We start from the raw sequence: 13,433 nt of genomic DNA, 5'->3' as shown, positions 1-13,433 counted from the left end.
TCTTTTTTCTTTTTTTCTTTCTTTCTTTCTTTCTTTCTTTCTTTCTTTCTTTCTTTCTTTCTTTTTCTTTCTTTCTATCTCTCTTTCTCTTTCTCTCTTTCTTTCTTTCCTCCTTTCCCTTATACCAGTTGTTCCATCCTTTTGAGTAGTTTCTTTCCTTTTCACATTATCTATTGTGCCTTTCAGATTTTATTTACTCTTTCAGGTTCTTACACTAGGGAGACAATACAATGTTTGCACATGTGGGTCTGATTTATTTCACTTATGAGTATGGTCTCTAGTTGTATCCATTTACCTATAAAAGCCTTGAGTTTATCTTTCTTTATAGCTGAGTAATACTCAATTGTATAAAAATACCACATCTTTTTTATCCACTCCTCAGTTGATGGGCATTTGGGTGGTTTCCATAATTTAGCTATTAAAAATTGCTCTGCTATAAACATGGGTGTACATATATTGCTGTGGTATGATATTTTCAGTTCTTCTGGAAAAATACCCAGAAAGGGAACAGGTGGGTTGAGTGGGACTTCTTTTTCCCCACAGTCCTTCCAGCATTTGTTATTGGTTGATTTTTTGATGATAGCCATTCTTTCTGGGGTGAGATGGAATCTCAGTGTTGTTTTAATTTGCATTACTCAAATGACCAGTAATGTTGAAAATTTTTCATATATTTTATTTACCATTTGTATTTCTTCATCTGAGAAGTGTGTATTCATCTCAGATGCCCATTTTTGGATTGGGTCTTTGAATTTTGGGGGTCTGAAGTTTTAAAAAATATTTTTATATATTCTAGATGCAAGTCCTTTGTCTGAGGGACAGTTAGCAAAAATTTTTTCCCAATTTGTGGGTTTTCTTTTCACTCTGTTAGTGATTTCTTTTGATGTGCAAAATGTTTTCAATAAGGTGACATCCTAGCTGTTGATTTTTTGAAGTATTTCCCATGCAGTGTGATTTTTGTTCTTCAAGATTTCTACTTACTTTCTCTTCGAGTAGCTTTAGCATTTCTGTTTTAAGTTAGATCTTTGATCCATTTTGACTTTAGTTTAGTGTATGGTGATAGATATGGGTCTAGTTTCAATCTTCAGCATATGGAGAGCCAGTTTTTCCAGCACTATTTATTGAAGAGGCTATCTTCCAGTGAACATGTTTGGCCCCTTTGTCAAAGATAAGGTGGTTGAGTGTGTTTGTGGTCATTCCTGAATCTTCTAGTCTGTTGCATTGATCCTCAGGTCTGTTCTTTTGACAGTGCCATGATGATTTTATCATAGTAACTTTGTAGTATAATTTCAAGTCAGGGATTCTGATGCCTCCTGCCTTGCCTTTGTTGACCAGGATTGCTTTTGCTATTCTAGGCCTCTTCTGGTTCCAGATGAATTTTAGGAATGTTTTCTCCAGATCTGTGAGGTGTACTGACGGTATTTTAATTGGGACTATGTTAAATCTTTATAACAATTTTGGGAATATGGCCATTTTCACAATGTTGGTTCTTCCTACCCAAGAGGAAGGAATATCTTTCCATTTTCTGAAATCTTCTTTGACCTCTTTTTTTCAGAGTATTTTCACTGTATAGATTTTTACTTATTTTGTTAGATTGATTCCTAAGTATTTCAATTTTTTGGATGCTATTGTGAAAGATTTGGTTTCCTTAATTTTTCTCTCAGTGTGTTTGTTATTTATGTAGAGGAATGTTATTGATTTTTGAGTATTGACTTTGTATCCAGCTCTGCTACTGAATTTGTTTATTAATTCTAGAAGTCCTTTGGTGAAGTTTTTGGGGTCTTCCATGTAGTGTATCATGTCATCTGTGAATAATGATAATTTAACTTCTTCCTTTCCCATCTTTATTCCTTTTGTTTCTCTCTCTTGTCTAATTCCTCTGGCTAATGTTTCCAGAACTATGTTAAATAGGAGTGATGCTGGTGATATCCTTGTCTTATTCCTGATTTTAAAGTGAAAGTATTTAGTTTTTGTTCATTTAGTATGATGTTGGCTGTTGGCTTCTCATAGATTAACTTTATCAGAATGAGGTAAGTCCATCTATTCTGATTTTCTGTAGGGTTTTTATCATGAATGAGTGTTGGACTTTATCAAAAGATTTTTATACATCTATTGAGATGATCATGTGATTCTTGTCTTTGGCTCTGTTGATATGGTGTATTATGTTTACTGATTTGCAGATACTGGACCACCCCTGCATTCCTGGGATGAATCCCTTTTGGTCAAGCTGTACAATCTTCTTGATAATTTGCTGCATTATATTAGGTAGCATTTTATTGAGATTTTTTTGTATCTATGTTCATTAGGGATATTGGCCTATAGTTCTCTTTTGTGGTTGAGTCTTTCTCTGGTTTTGGTATCAGGGTAATACTTGCCTCCAGGAATGAGTTAGTGAAAATTGCTTCCCTTTCTAGTTCATTACAGAGTTTGAAAAGAATTGGCATTAAATCTCTAAATTTCTAGTAGAATTCAGCTGTGAATCCATTAGGACCTGGGCTTTTCTTTGTTGGTAAGATTTTTATTATGTTTGCAGTTTCATTGAGTGATATTGGGTTATTCAGGATTTTTATATCTTCTTGATTCATCTATGGTAATTCATGTGTATCTAGGAGTCTGTCCATTTCTTCTGTGTTTTCCATCCTAGGAGAGTAAAGATTTTCGAAGTTAGTATTGGTGATCTGAATTTCTACAGGATCTGTAGTGATTTCACCCTTTTCATTCCTTATTGTGTGAATTCAAATTTTTTCTTTCCTTTTTTTGATAAGGTTAGCTAGGGTTTATCAATTTTATTTATTCTTTCAAAAAACCCAACTCTTTGATTCATTAATTTTTGTGTTGTTTTCTTACTCTTAACTGCATTAATTTCTGCTCAGATCTGTATAATTTCCTCCCTTCTTTTGGCTTAGGGTTTGATTTCTTCTTCTTTTTCTAGAAGCTTGAGGTGCAACATGAGGTTGTTTATTTGTGCTTATTCTGTTTTCCTGATGTAGGAATTCACCACTGTAAAATCCCCCTGAGAACTGCTTTCATGGCATCCCACATATTCCAGTGGGTTGTATCTGCATTTTTGTTTGATTGTAAACATTGTTTAATTTCTTCTTTAATTTCATCTGTGACCCATTGGTTGTACAGGAGGGTATTATTTAATTTCCAGGTGTTTATGGAGTTTTTGTGATTTTTTTTGTCAATAATTTCCAATTTCATTGCACTATGGTCTGATAATATGTATGGGATAATTTTCCTTCATAGGTGATCTGGTTTTTTTTTTTTCTGTAACAGCTTTTAATATTCTGCTCTTTTGCTGAATTTCTGAGGTTTTGATTATTATGTGTCTGAGTGGAGATTTATTTTGGTTATGGCTAACTGGAGATCTCTATGACTCACTTAACTGTACGTCAGATTCTTTTCCCAGGATTGGGGAATTTTCTGCTATCACTTCTGCAGTTAGTCTTTTTATGTCATTGGTGTTGCCTCCTGCTGTTTGTCAACACCTATCAGTCTTATATTATTTTTCTTTGCATCATCTTGCAGCTGTTGAGTTATTTCCTCGTTCCTTGCTATTTTCTAAGAGATCTTTCCTTTTGTAATCACTGGCTGCAATGCTGTCTTTAAGGTCTGAAAATCTAGCTTCAGTTTCATTCAAATGGTTTTGCCAGCTTTCAGTGGAATTTTCAATTTCCTGGATATCTCTTTGAAACTGTTTCATACATTCAAATTTTTTCCTATATTGTTCATTCAAGGTTTCCATCATTTTTTTGTGCTCCTCTATTTTTTATCTGTGTCTTTTTTGATATGCTGAACAATTCCTTCATTATGGTTGTCAGTTCTTTTTTTACCTGAAAGGTTATTTTGGATCTGATTTCTTCTATAGCCTGATGTAGTTGTTTCTTTACTTCCTTTATTACCATTTCAGAAATTTCAGGTGTGTGACTTCCATGTTCTTCTATGTCAGTATCTCTTGGACTTGTTCTGGGTGAGTACAGGTCTGAGATTGCATTTTGCTCCTTTCTTTGGTCATTTTTGGAGCTCCCTAGGTTTCCCAGGACTCAGGGTCACTCCTGTGATGGTGGTTGGAGGCAGAGTGTGGAGTCTTGCCCATCCTGGGTAGCTCGCTGAGGTTCCCTAGTTTTCCTGGGACTCAGGGTTGCTCCCCTGTTTTTGGTTTTCTGAGACAGGGTCTCACTAGGTACCCCAGGCTGGTCTTGAATCCGCATTGATCCTCCTGCCTCAGTCTCCTGATGTGTGCCATCATGCCTAGCTTTTAATGTGCTTTAATAAAATAATCTACATAGGGTTCTATATCCAGAAAAATGTTTCTCTATGATAAGGATTTTAAAAATGAAGGTGAAATAAAGATATTTTAAGACAAACAAATATTGAGTATTTAATTATCTTTTACTAAAAGATATAATAAAGGATATACCTAAACCAGAAAGAAAGAAATGCAGGATAGGGACACTCAGATTTAAAAAATAAGATAAAAATAGGGTAGGTATACATTGCTGTATAAAAATGTAATAATGTTACCTACCAATGTAAAAACAAGATGGAATTAAAATCTTTGACAATAACATATGAGGTGGAAAATGAGTAAAATATTTAATTAAATTTAGACTTTGTAGAAGTTAAAAATTCATGTAATAATATCTAAAGAAATCTGACTAGAAACAGAATATACAATGGCTAAATCAATAGAAAGGGGAAAGGAAAGGATAAAGAAGTATGCATAAAGATTGAAAAATTGAAGTGACAAATAATAGAAGATAACCCCCAAACATGCCATTAATTCCATGTAGTGCAAATGCATTATATGGTTTTGATTAAAAGCCAAAGTGGGGGAACCAAAACACAAAAACAAAATTTAAAAATTCCAATAATTAGTGCACATAGGAAACACTTCTAAAACATAAGGGAAATGAAAGGTTACAATTAAATGATGGAAATGCCAGAAAAAGAAAAAGGAAGCTGATATAGTTATGTTAAATATGAAACAAAACAGAGAGTTACAAAAATCTGAATGCTTTCTCTCTGATTAATACGAAGCCAAGGACTGCCCTTTTTATTTTTTCTAATCACCTTTTTATTGTTTCTAACACTGTCCTGGAGGTTCAAAGTGGTTCAAAACAGGGAAAATAAAAAGACACATAGACTGGAAAGGAAAACACTATATAATGATGATGTGATCATCTATGTAAAAGTGGAGGAATTTACCACAAAATTGCCTAAAATAACAACTGAGTTTAGCAAAGATGCATGATATATTATATACACATCATACATTTATAAACATCATATATACCACATATATCATATACATGTCATATATAACATACATATTTTGTATGTCACATAATTTATTATATGATACTATGTGTATCATATAATCATATTTATATTATACATATCATTGCATTAACTATATATCTATATAATCTATATATTATATATGCCAATCATATATATCTCATATATATCATATATACCATACATATGGTATGTATATCATACATACCATACATACATTGTCTATATCATATGTATGCCATATATAGCACATGAATATTATACATATATATCATATGCATATCATATATATCATATATACCACACCTATATCATGCAGTGGTACCTCAGTTAATGAATTTAATTCTTTTTGTTGTTTTTTTCGTTTTTCATTTTTCTTCTGGTACCAGGAATCGAACTCACAACCTTGTGCTTGCCAGGCAGGTGCTTTGCCACTGAGCTAAATCCCCAGCCCCTGAATTTAATTCTTTTCACAATTATGGTTGCAAAACAAATTTGACAAGAACTGAATCAAATTTAATGGTTACTTTCAATGTTGAACTTTTGGGGAAATTTGATCTGGTTCTTGTCCAATTTGGTTTGTGACTAGAATTGGGGAAAGAATTAAGTTTGTGAACTAAAGTGTCATGGTATTACATCATATATATGTACAGTATACATACTACATATATATAGCACATATATATCAATCATATTTCCACATAATAGTGATAAATAAGCAGAACATTTCCATTTATAATAGCATCAAAAATGTGAGATGCTTGGGAATGAATCCAACAAACAACCTGCAAATCTGTACACTGAAAAGAATAAATTTAGGAAATGGACAAGGCTGAATTTTAATAATTATTATAAAGCTACAGTAATCAAGAGTGTGGTATTGACATAGAGATGAACATGTACAGCAACTGAACTGAATAGAGTCAAACTCCCATCTAAAGGGTGAATTGATATTTTTATAAAAGTACTAAGACAATTTCTGGGGGAAAAGGGCAATGTTTATAACATGCTTCTGAAAGAGTTGGTTACATATACATAGAAAAATAAGACAATTTTACTGATTTGCATTTGATGTAAAAGAAAAAAGCAATAAATTGGATTTCATAAAAAACTTTTGCTTTTCAAAAGAAATATATCATTAAAATGAAAAGATATGCCACACAGTTGGTAAACATATTTTCAAAACACATATCTGACAACCTATTTATATGTTGACTATATATTTTAAAATTCTTACTACTTATTAATAAGAAGACAGTCCCTTAAAGCTAAGCAAAAGATTTCAACAGATACTTCAGTAAAGATTTAAAGATAGCAAACAAACACTTGAAAAGTGGTCTATATCATTAGTCATCAGACAAGCACCAGGGAAATGCTCACTAAAACCATAACGAGAAGCCATAGGATGAGAAACCAACATAGCAATATCAGTAGCATTTCTATGTACTAACAATGAACTACCTAAAAAAGAATTTTTTTATTTTAAAGAGAAAAAAAAATAAAAATAGATTTGAAATCAAGAAAATGGGGGCCCAACAATGGTTAATATAGTACAAATTATTAGCTTCAAAGTAGTTGCTCAGCTTATAAGATATAGGCATGAAAGATTAATAAAACAATATAAGTACAAATCTTTTTAATGAAATAATAGAAATTAATAGTATATTTATCTTTTGCTTTCTTCTTTTCTCCTTTCTCCCATCCCAGTTCCTCTTTCCTTTTAAGCAGTTTCTTTCCCTTTCACAATATCTATTGTGCATTTTGGATCTTATTTACTCTTTCAGTTTTTTTACACTAGAGAGACAATATAATGTTTACACATGCAAGTCTGATTTATTTCACTTATGAGTATAGTCTCAAGTTGCATCCATTACCTATAAAAGCCTCAAGTTTATCTTTCTTTATAGCTGAAAAAGAATTTTTAAAATGTCGTTTCTTATACTATCAAAAATACTTAGTTATAAATTTCATTAAAGAGGTGAAAGATCTACGTATATACTAAAAGGTATAAAACACTGATGGGAGAAACTAAAGAAAATATAAATTGGAAAGATATCCCATGTTCATGTACTCAAATAATTAATATTTTTAAAATGTTAATGTTTTAGTGAATATTACTCAAAGAATTAATATTTTAAAAATCCTACACAGTGATCTATAGAATCAATCTCTATAACAAATTCCAGTGCTATTTTTCACAGATACAGGAAAAGCAACACTAAAATCTGTATGAGACCACAAATACCTCAAATAGCCAAAACAATTTGGAGCAAAAAGAACAAAGCTAAAAGCATTACACACTCTGATTTCAAGTATATAATACAGTGATTGCAATCAAAACAACATAGTACTGGAATAAAAATAGATCCATTGACCCATGGAACAGGAGAGAAAGTCCATGCGTTTACAATCAGTTGTCAAAGGTACTGTATTTAGAACATACAATGGGGAAAGGGCAGTCTCTTCAATAAGTGATGTTGGGAAAATTGGACACATACACAGGTATGAAATTATACCCCTATATAAACATCAACTCAATATGAACTAAAGACTTACATGTAGGACCTGAAACTATGAAACTACTAAAAGAAAACACACTGGTCTGGGCTATAATTTCTTTGATACAACAAAAGCACAAGCAATGAAAGCAAAAATAGACACATAGGACTGCATCAAACTAAAAAAAAAAACACTTCTGCAAAGCAAAGAAACAAGAATAAAGAGACAACTCACATATTAGGAGAAAATACTTGTAAGCCATACACCTGATAGGTGGCTAATACTCAGAATATAAAACTAATTCAAACAATTCAATAGCATGAATATAAATAAGATGGCTCAAATGGCAGGTGATGTGAGAGCCAGCCAGCGTGGAGAGCTTTTGGCCAGGTGATGGGAAAAACCGGTTGCTGGGTGACAGGGAGTATGCTCTACTGGAAGGACAAACATTAGTGATGGGAATTTTATATGGTATAATCACTTTGGAAAAGTGTCTAGAAGTTTCTTTCAGCCTTTTCCTGACCTATGCTCCAGCAATTGCAGTACTGTGTTAGTTAAGAGAAATGGAAATACATGCTTATGAAAGGGTTTGTGAAAGACCATTCATCACATTTCTTTTCATACTAACTCCAAAGAGCAAGGAACCAGATACCCAGCCAAAGGATAATGGACCAACTGTGGTATATTCATAAAATGAAATACTACTCAGCAGTTAAAGGGGAAGAATTACTGATATGGCAAAATGGATGAATCACAAAAATATGTTGAGTATGAAAAATGTTTTATTGTATAACTCCATTTCTAAGGGGTTCTAGAAAAGGCAAAACTCATCTGTGATTGAAAAAGTGAGAAGAGTTGTTTCTAAGAAATGGGGACTGAGATTGACTGGGAAGGGGTCTGAAAAAACTTTAAGAGTTAATAGGGTGCCCCTTCTTGGTAGGCATTTGGATTACACACACATTTATCCAAACAGTGAATGAGAATTTTGTGCATATGCATATATTTAATTTGAAAGAAAAGACTCAACAAATATTGAGTTGTAATTAGCACAACATCTTGATTTCAGAGATGTTAGATATAAACAAAAAGACTTGTGCCTTAGAATTGATGAAATATGGTGGTAGTAGGGATAGAATAGTAGTGGATACAGATAGTGCTTAACATATGTCTTGGTTATTTTTCTTATTGCTGAGACAAAATACCCAACACTCAAAGGAGGAAAGATTTCTTTAGCTCATAGTTTGTAGAGGTTTCAATCCATTATCTGCTGGCTTCAAGGCAGGGTAACATGTCAGAGGGGCATCATAAAGAAGAAAAAAAAAAACCAGTTCACTGCAGACAGAAGGCAGCAAAAGCATCAAGCTATCAGTGAGAAGTGATGACAAGAGCAGCTGTCTTTCTATTTTCTGTATCTTATCTAGGCTACTTGCCTTTAGGGCAGGTGGCACTCAGACCCTTAGCATCGCACCATGAATCAAACCCAGCATCACATCTTGTTCCCAGCATCATATACCCTAGATCCAACCACCTCTGTGCCACATCCAGTGTAGCTCTTGAAATTCCTGGGGGGAGGATGGTGGAGGATGAAGAAACGAACATAGGAGTCAGAATGTGGAAAGCTGAGGTCAGGTGGAGGCCTCTCTTCTGACGGGAGAAAAAGAACTCCCTAATGACTGCAGTGTGTTTATTTATACAATCAGCAAGAGGTTGACAGCAGGTGAAACTCCTCTCCTAATGGAAGAAAGGACCTGCTTAACAACTGGTTTGTCTGGCTTACCTCAGGTGCTCCATGTTCTTGGGGCTGGCCTTACTCTAGTCCTGCATCTGTGATCAACCTCCAGCTCAGCTGCTCCCTACACCCCTGAAAAGCCCACCTATGACTGCATAAGGTTCTGGGAGGCTTCTTAGAGCCAAGCCGTAATAGTGCACCCCCGATCCCCCAAAGACTCATGTATATCCCTTTATACAAAATGCATTTAAATGCATTTCCCTCTCTAGGAATTGCCAAAGTCCTAATAGTTGCAGCATTCCTGAAAATTCCATGTCACCAAAGTCTCCTTTGATATTTAAGGCAAACTCTTAACTGTGAGCCCCTGTACCAATGAAAGAAAAGTTAAGCACTTCCAATATTCAATGGCACAAGATAGACATCTCCATTCCAAAAGGTATAAAAAGGAGTGAGAACAAAGCAAGAACAAAATCCAGCAGGGGAGGCATTAAATTCCGTGCTTCCATGTCCAGCAGCCCCAGAAATCTGGGGCAAATTGTGAACTCCAAAGGGTTTTGTGGGTGGCTTCTCTCTTTGGCTGGCTTTGCTCTCTTCTTGCAGCTTTCCTCAAACTGTCTACATTCCCGCCTTCTCCAACCTTTTGGGGTCTTCACTGCACCTTTGGATTCACACTCAGAGCTTCACAAACTGACCTCTCAGGGGCACACTGCCTCCTAGGCCTTCTGAAATAGGGGTGGAAGCCTTCCTGTCTTCACAACTCTTGAATTCTGTATGCACCCAGAACTAACACCACATGGATGATGCCAAGGTCTACTGCCAGCTAGAGCAGTAGCCAGGCTTCCTTCTCTCTTAGCTGTAGGGGGCAAGTTTCTGGATCACTGAGCACTCTGAACAGAATCCCAAGAAACAAATTCTCTAAGCCACTGCCACTCTGGAACATGGTGTTCTGGGCTATCTATATATAAAAATATAAACACTGAATATTATACTTTTATATTAATTACAATCAAAGGAAGAAATGTAAAATGTTGACTCACCAGGGTGTTAGTGCAGTATCCTAAAGCAATTTCATAGTGAGAAGATTCTTCATATTCTAATATTTGTGGACCATAAACTTTCACGATAATATCTAGACCAGTATTTTCTGGATAGATTATTTCAGCCCAAACTTTCAGGCTCTTTCCCTTGTCCAAAAAGTGAAAAGACTCTGAAATATTATCATGAAACATCACGTATGGGCATTTTTCTTTCATTCTGAAAGCTACACTTTGTAATTCTAGTATTAAGGGATATTCCTGTGGTTGTATTGTCCCATCGTCAAAAACATATACAAGATATATTTGAGCAGATGCACTAACACAAAATGATGATTTCATTGTGTCATTTGTCCATAAATGTAGCTTTAGTGCATCTTTAGTATTACTCTTGGAGTAAAACATTATATTATTTTCCATTTTTGTCACAATATTCCCCTGAGAATCTGGAAAAAAAGGAGAAAATCTTGTGTTATTCTAAGAAATCATAAATCACACTGAATTGTTTAAGTGTTCTTTTAATCAAACTATTTTTCCATGACTCTTTATATATACACTGTATTGAGAAAACTTCATACTGTGTTAGAGAACTTTTCTCTTGCTTTCCCAGTACATTTTCTCATATGTACTATATCACTTGCATATGTCACATTATTTATCTAGGAAAAAGATCCGGAATTAGTGTACTAAGTAATAAGAGGTAGAGGCTGGAAAGAATAGTATTATCAGGAAAAGTATATTAATTGTAGACTGATAGGTGTTCACCTCAAATTTCTGTGTTGAAGCCCTAATTCTCATTGAGTTAGTGCCTGTAAGGAGGTAATTAAGGTTAAATGAGGTTACAATCTTAGAGTGCTAATCTGGTAGGATTTACGTTTTTGTAAGAAGAGGAAAAGATCCTTGGGAGCTCTCTCTCTCTTTCTCTCTGTCTCTCTCTGTCTCTGTCTTCACCCTGTCCCCCAAGAGAAGAAAGTCCATGTATGGAGATGACTAGGAAAACAGGCCTCACCAGAATCTCAGACTGGTAGAGATGTGAGAAATAAATTTCTGTTGTTTAAACCATCCAGCCTATAGTATTTTGTTGGATGCCTTAGCAGCTAACATAACTGGGACAAAGAAATATGATGAGGGCAGGTAGGAGTGGTATAAAGCATAGCTCACTTTGTAGGTTTAGTTCTTCCCTTAATAGAGCAGTCAGCCTAAGATAGAATGTGCCATAGACAGTAAGTCTCTTCTTTCGATCCCTGGAAAGGCAAGGATAGGAAGATGGGCCTTTGGTCCCTTTGTGTCCCTTAAGAATAAGGAACCAAAGTGTTAGGGGAGAAATGAGGGAGTATAGAAGACATAAACAAGGTAAGAAGGAGATAAGGAAAACCGTAATTTATAAATTGTACTTGCAAGAAGACTGCCACTTCAGGATACAAGGCTATTCATACATGCACTGTATACCCTAGACTCATTTATACTTCTTTTCTTCTAGGCCCATCACACTGAAAATTCCTTACACATACTGTACATTTATAAAGTAGTTTAGTTAATAAGATAAAGAACACAAACCTGACCTTAAGAGAAACAAATTCAAAGGTTTTAAAGAATGTTTTTAGGCAAAACATCTTAGATGACCCACCTTAAAAAAAACAAAAACAATAGCCTGGCCTTTGCTTTTCTCCTGGAAACAGGCCATCGTTCTACCTGTTAAACGAGCCATTCATTATCTTTCTACTTATGTTAAATGGATTCCAAATTTTTTATAGATCCACAACTCTCATTGCCAAAGATAATAAACATTCCCAGCTCCAGACAACAATGTACCTCTCCTCTGAGGTCCTTCACTCTACTTCCTTGGAGTGTATACACTAAATTTTGCCTAATAAACTTCTTTATGTCTCTTAAGTAAAATAAAGTAAGTCTCTTAATCCCTTAGGTTCTGTTGCCCTGTCTATAAAAGGAACAACGGCACTGGCTGAATTTATAGCTTACTTTCAAGATATGACATTCTTGTATATTCTCTCTAGGGGTATACCTGCCTGAATTTTCAAGAGACTGTACTCAGGTGATTGGCTGAAAGTATTACAGACAGCCAAGTGGAAATATTATCGGCAGTCACATGAGGCTGGGCCCTCAAAGAGGTCAGTGCAGAAGATAAGAACACATCACAACTGTGGCTGGAAGTGCATTCGTTGAAGGCCAGGCCTCACATAAGGATGCAATGACTACACCTACATACCTTCTCCAGGGATAAACAATATACTATATTTGGTATTCTAAATAGGAATCAGTCACCCAGGTGGGTGACTAGGACCTCCTGACCCATCTCTTCCACAAAGGTCCTTGTTCTTTCCCTGTACCCTTGCTGCATGACTTGCTTCCCCATTGAAGCAATACTACGTAAGCAACTATACTTGTAACCTTATTGATTGATCATCGCTTTATCTCACGTTGTATCCACCTTTGAACCCACCTCCTGATTTTGCTCTATAAAACTTCCTCCATAAAGTGGAGTCCATGGCAACCCACTTTCTGGGTCCCCTCCTGTCTCCTTCAGGAGCTGTCTCTCCCTCAATAAAATTTCCTACTCTTAACTTCTGTGGTTCCTCAGAATTCATTCTTTGATTTTGGGGAACATGAACCTAGATAGCAAACATCTAGCAAGTTGGGAGTTGCTAGATGGAAGTCCTATATCAAAAGGAGGAAAGTGGATTCATAGTCAGGGGTGCTTTGACATTTGGAACCAGAGTAAATCATGAAGATCATCTCCTAACCAAATTTATCTCATCAGTAGCATATGGTGCATCACAAGGTGGATGACACAGCCGGGTGTGTGGCGCACGCCTGTAATCCCAGCACTCAGGAGGCTGAGGCAGGAGGAT

General features: G+C 35.2%; 1 protein-coding gene across 6 annotated transcripts in view; it reads right to left on the bottom strand.

Moving 5' to 3' along the window:
* The window catches only part of LOC102005994 (chromosome unknown open reading frame, human C1orf101), a 144,560-nt gene that overhangs the window by 80,734 nt on the left and 50,393 nt on the right, over window positions 1–13,433 (bottom strand). For all 6 annotated transcript variants that reach the window (XM_013520373.1, XM_013520364.1, XM_005374775.1 and 3 more), the window contains one exon: window positions 10,567–11,009. In XM_013520373.1, the coding sequence (XP_013375827.1) occupies window positions 10,567–11,009 (443 nt within the window). The remainder of the gene's footprint in view (window positions 1–10,566; window positions 11,010–13,433) is intronic.

This window comes from Chinchilla lanigera, unplaced genomic scaffold (genome assembly GCF_000276665.1).
Source record: "Chinchilla lanigera isolate Chin_1 unplaced genomic scaffold, ChiLan1.0 scaffold00005, whole genome shotgun sequence".
Taxonomy (NCBI): Eukaryota; Metazoa; Chordata; class Mammalia; order Rodentia; family Chinchillidae; genus Chinchilla; species Chinchilla lanigera.
The sequence above is the reverse complement of the archived record's forward strand: the minus strand, read 5'-3'. Positions and strand labels throughout refer to the sequence as shown.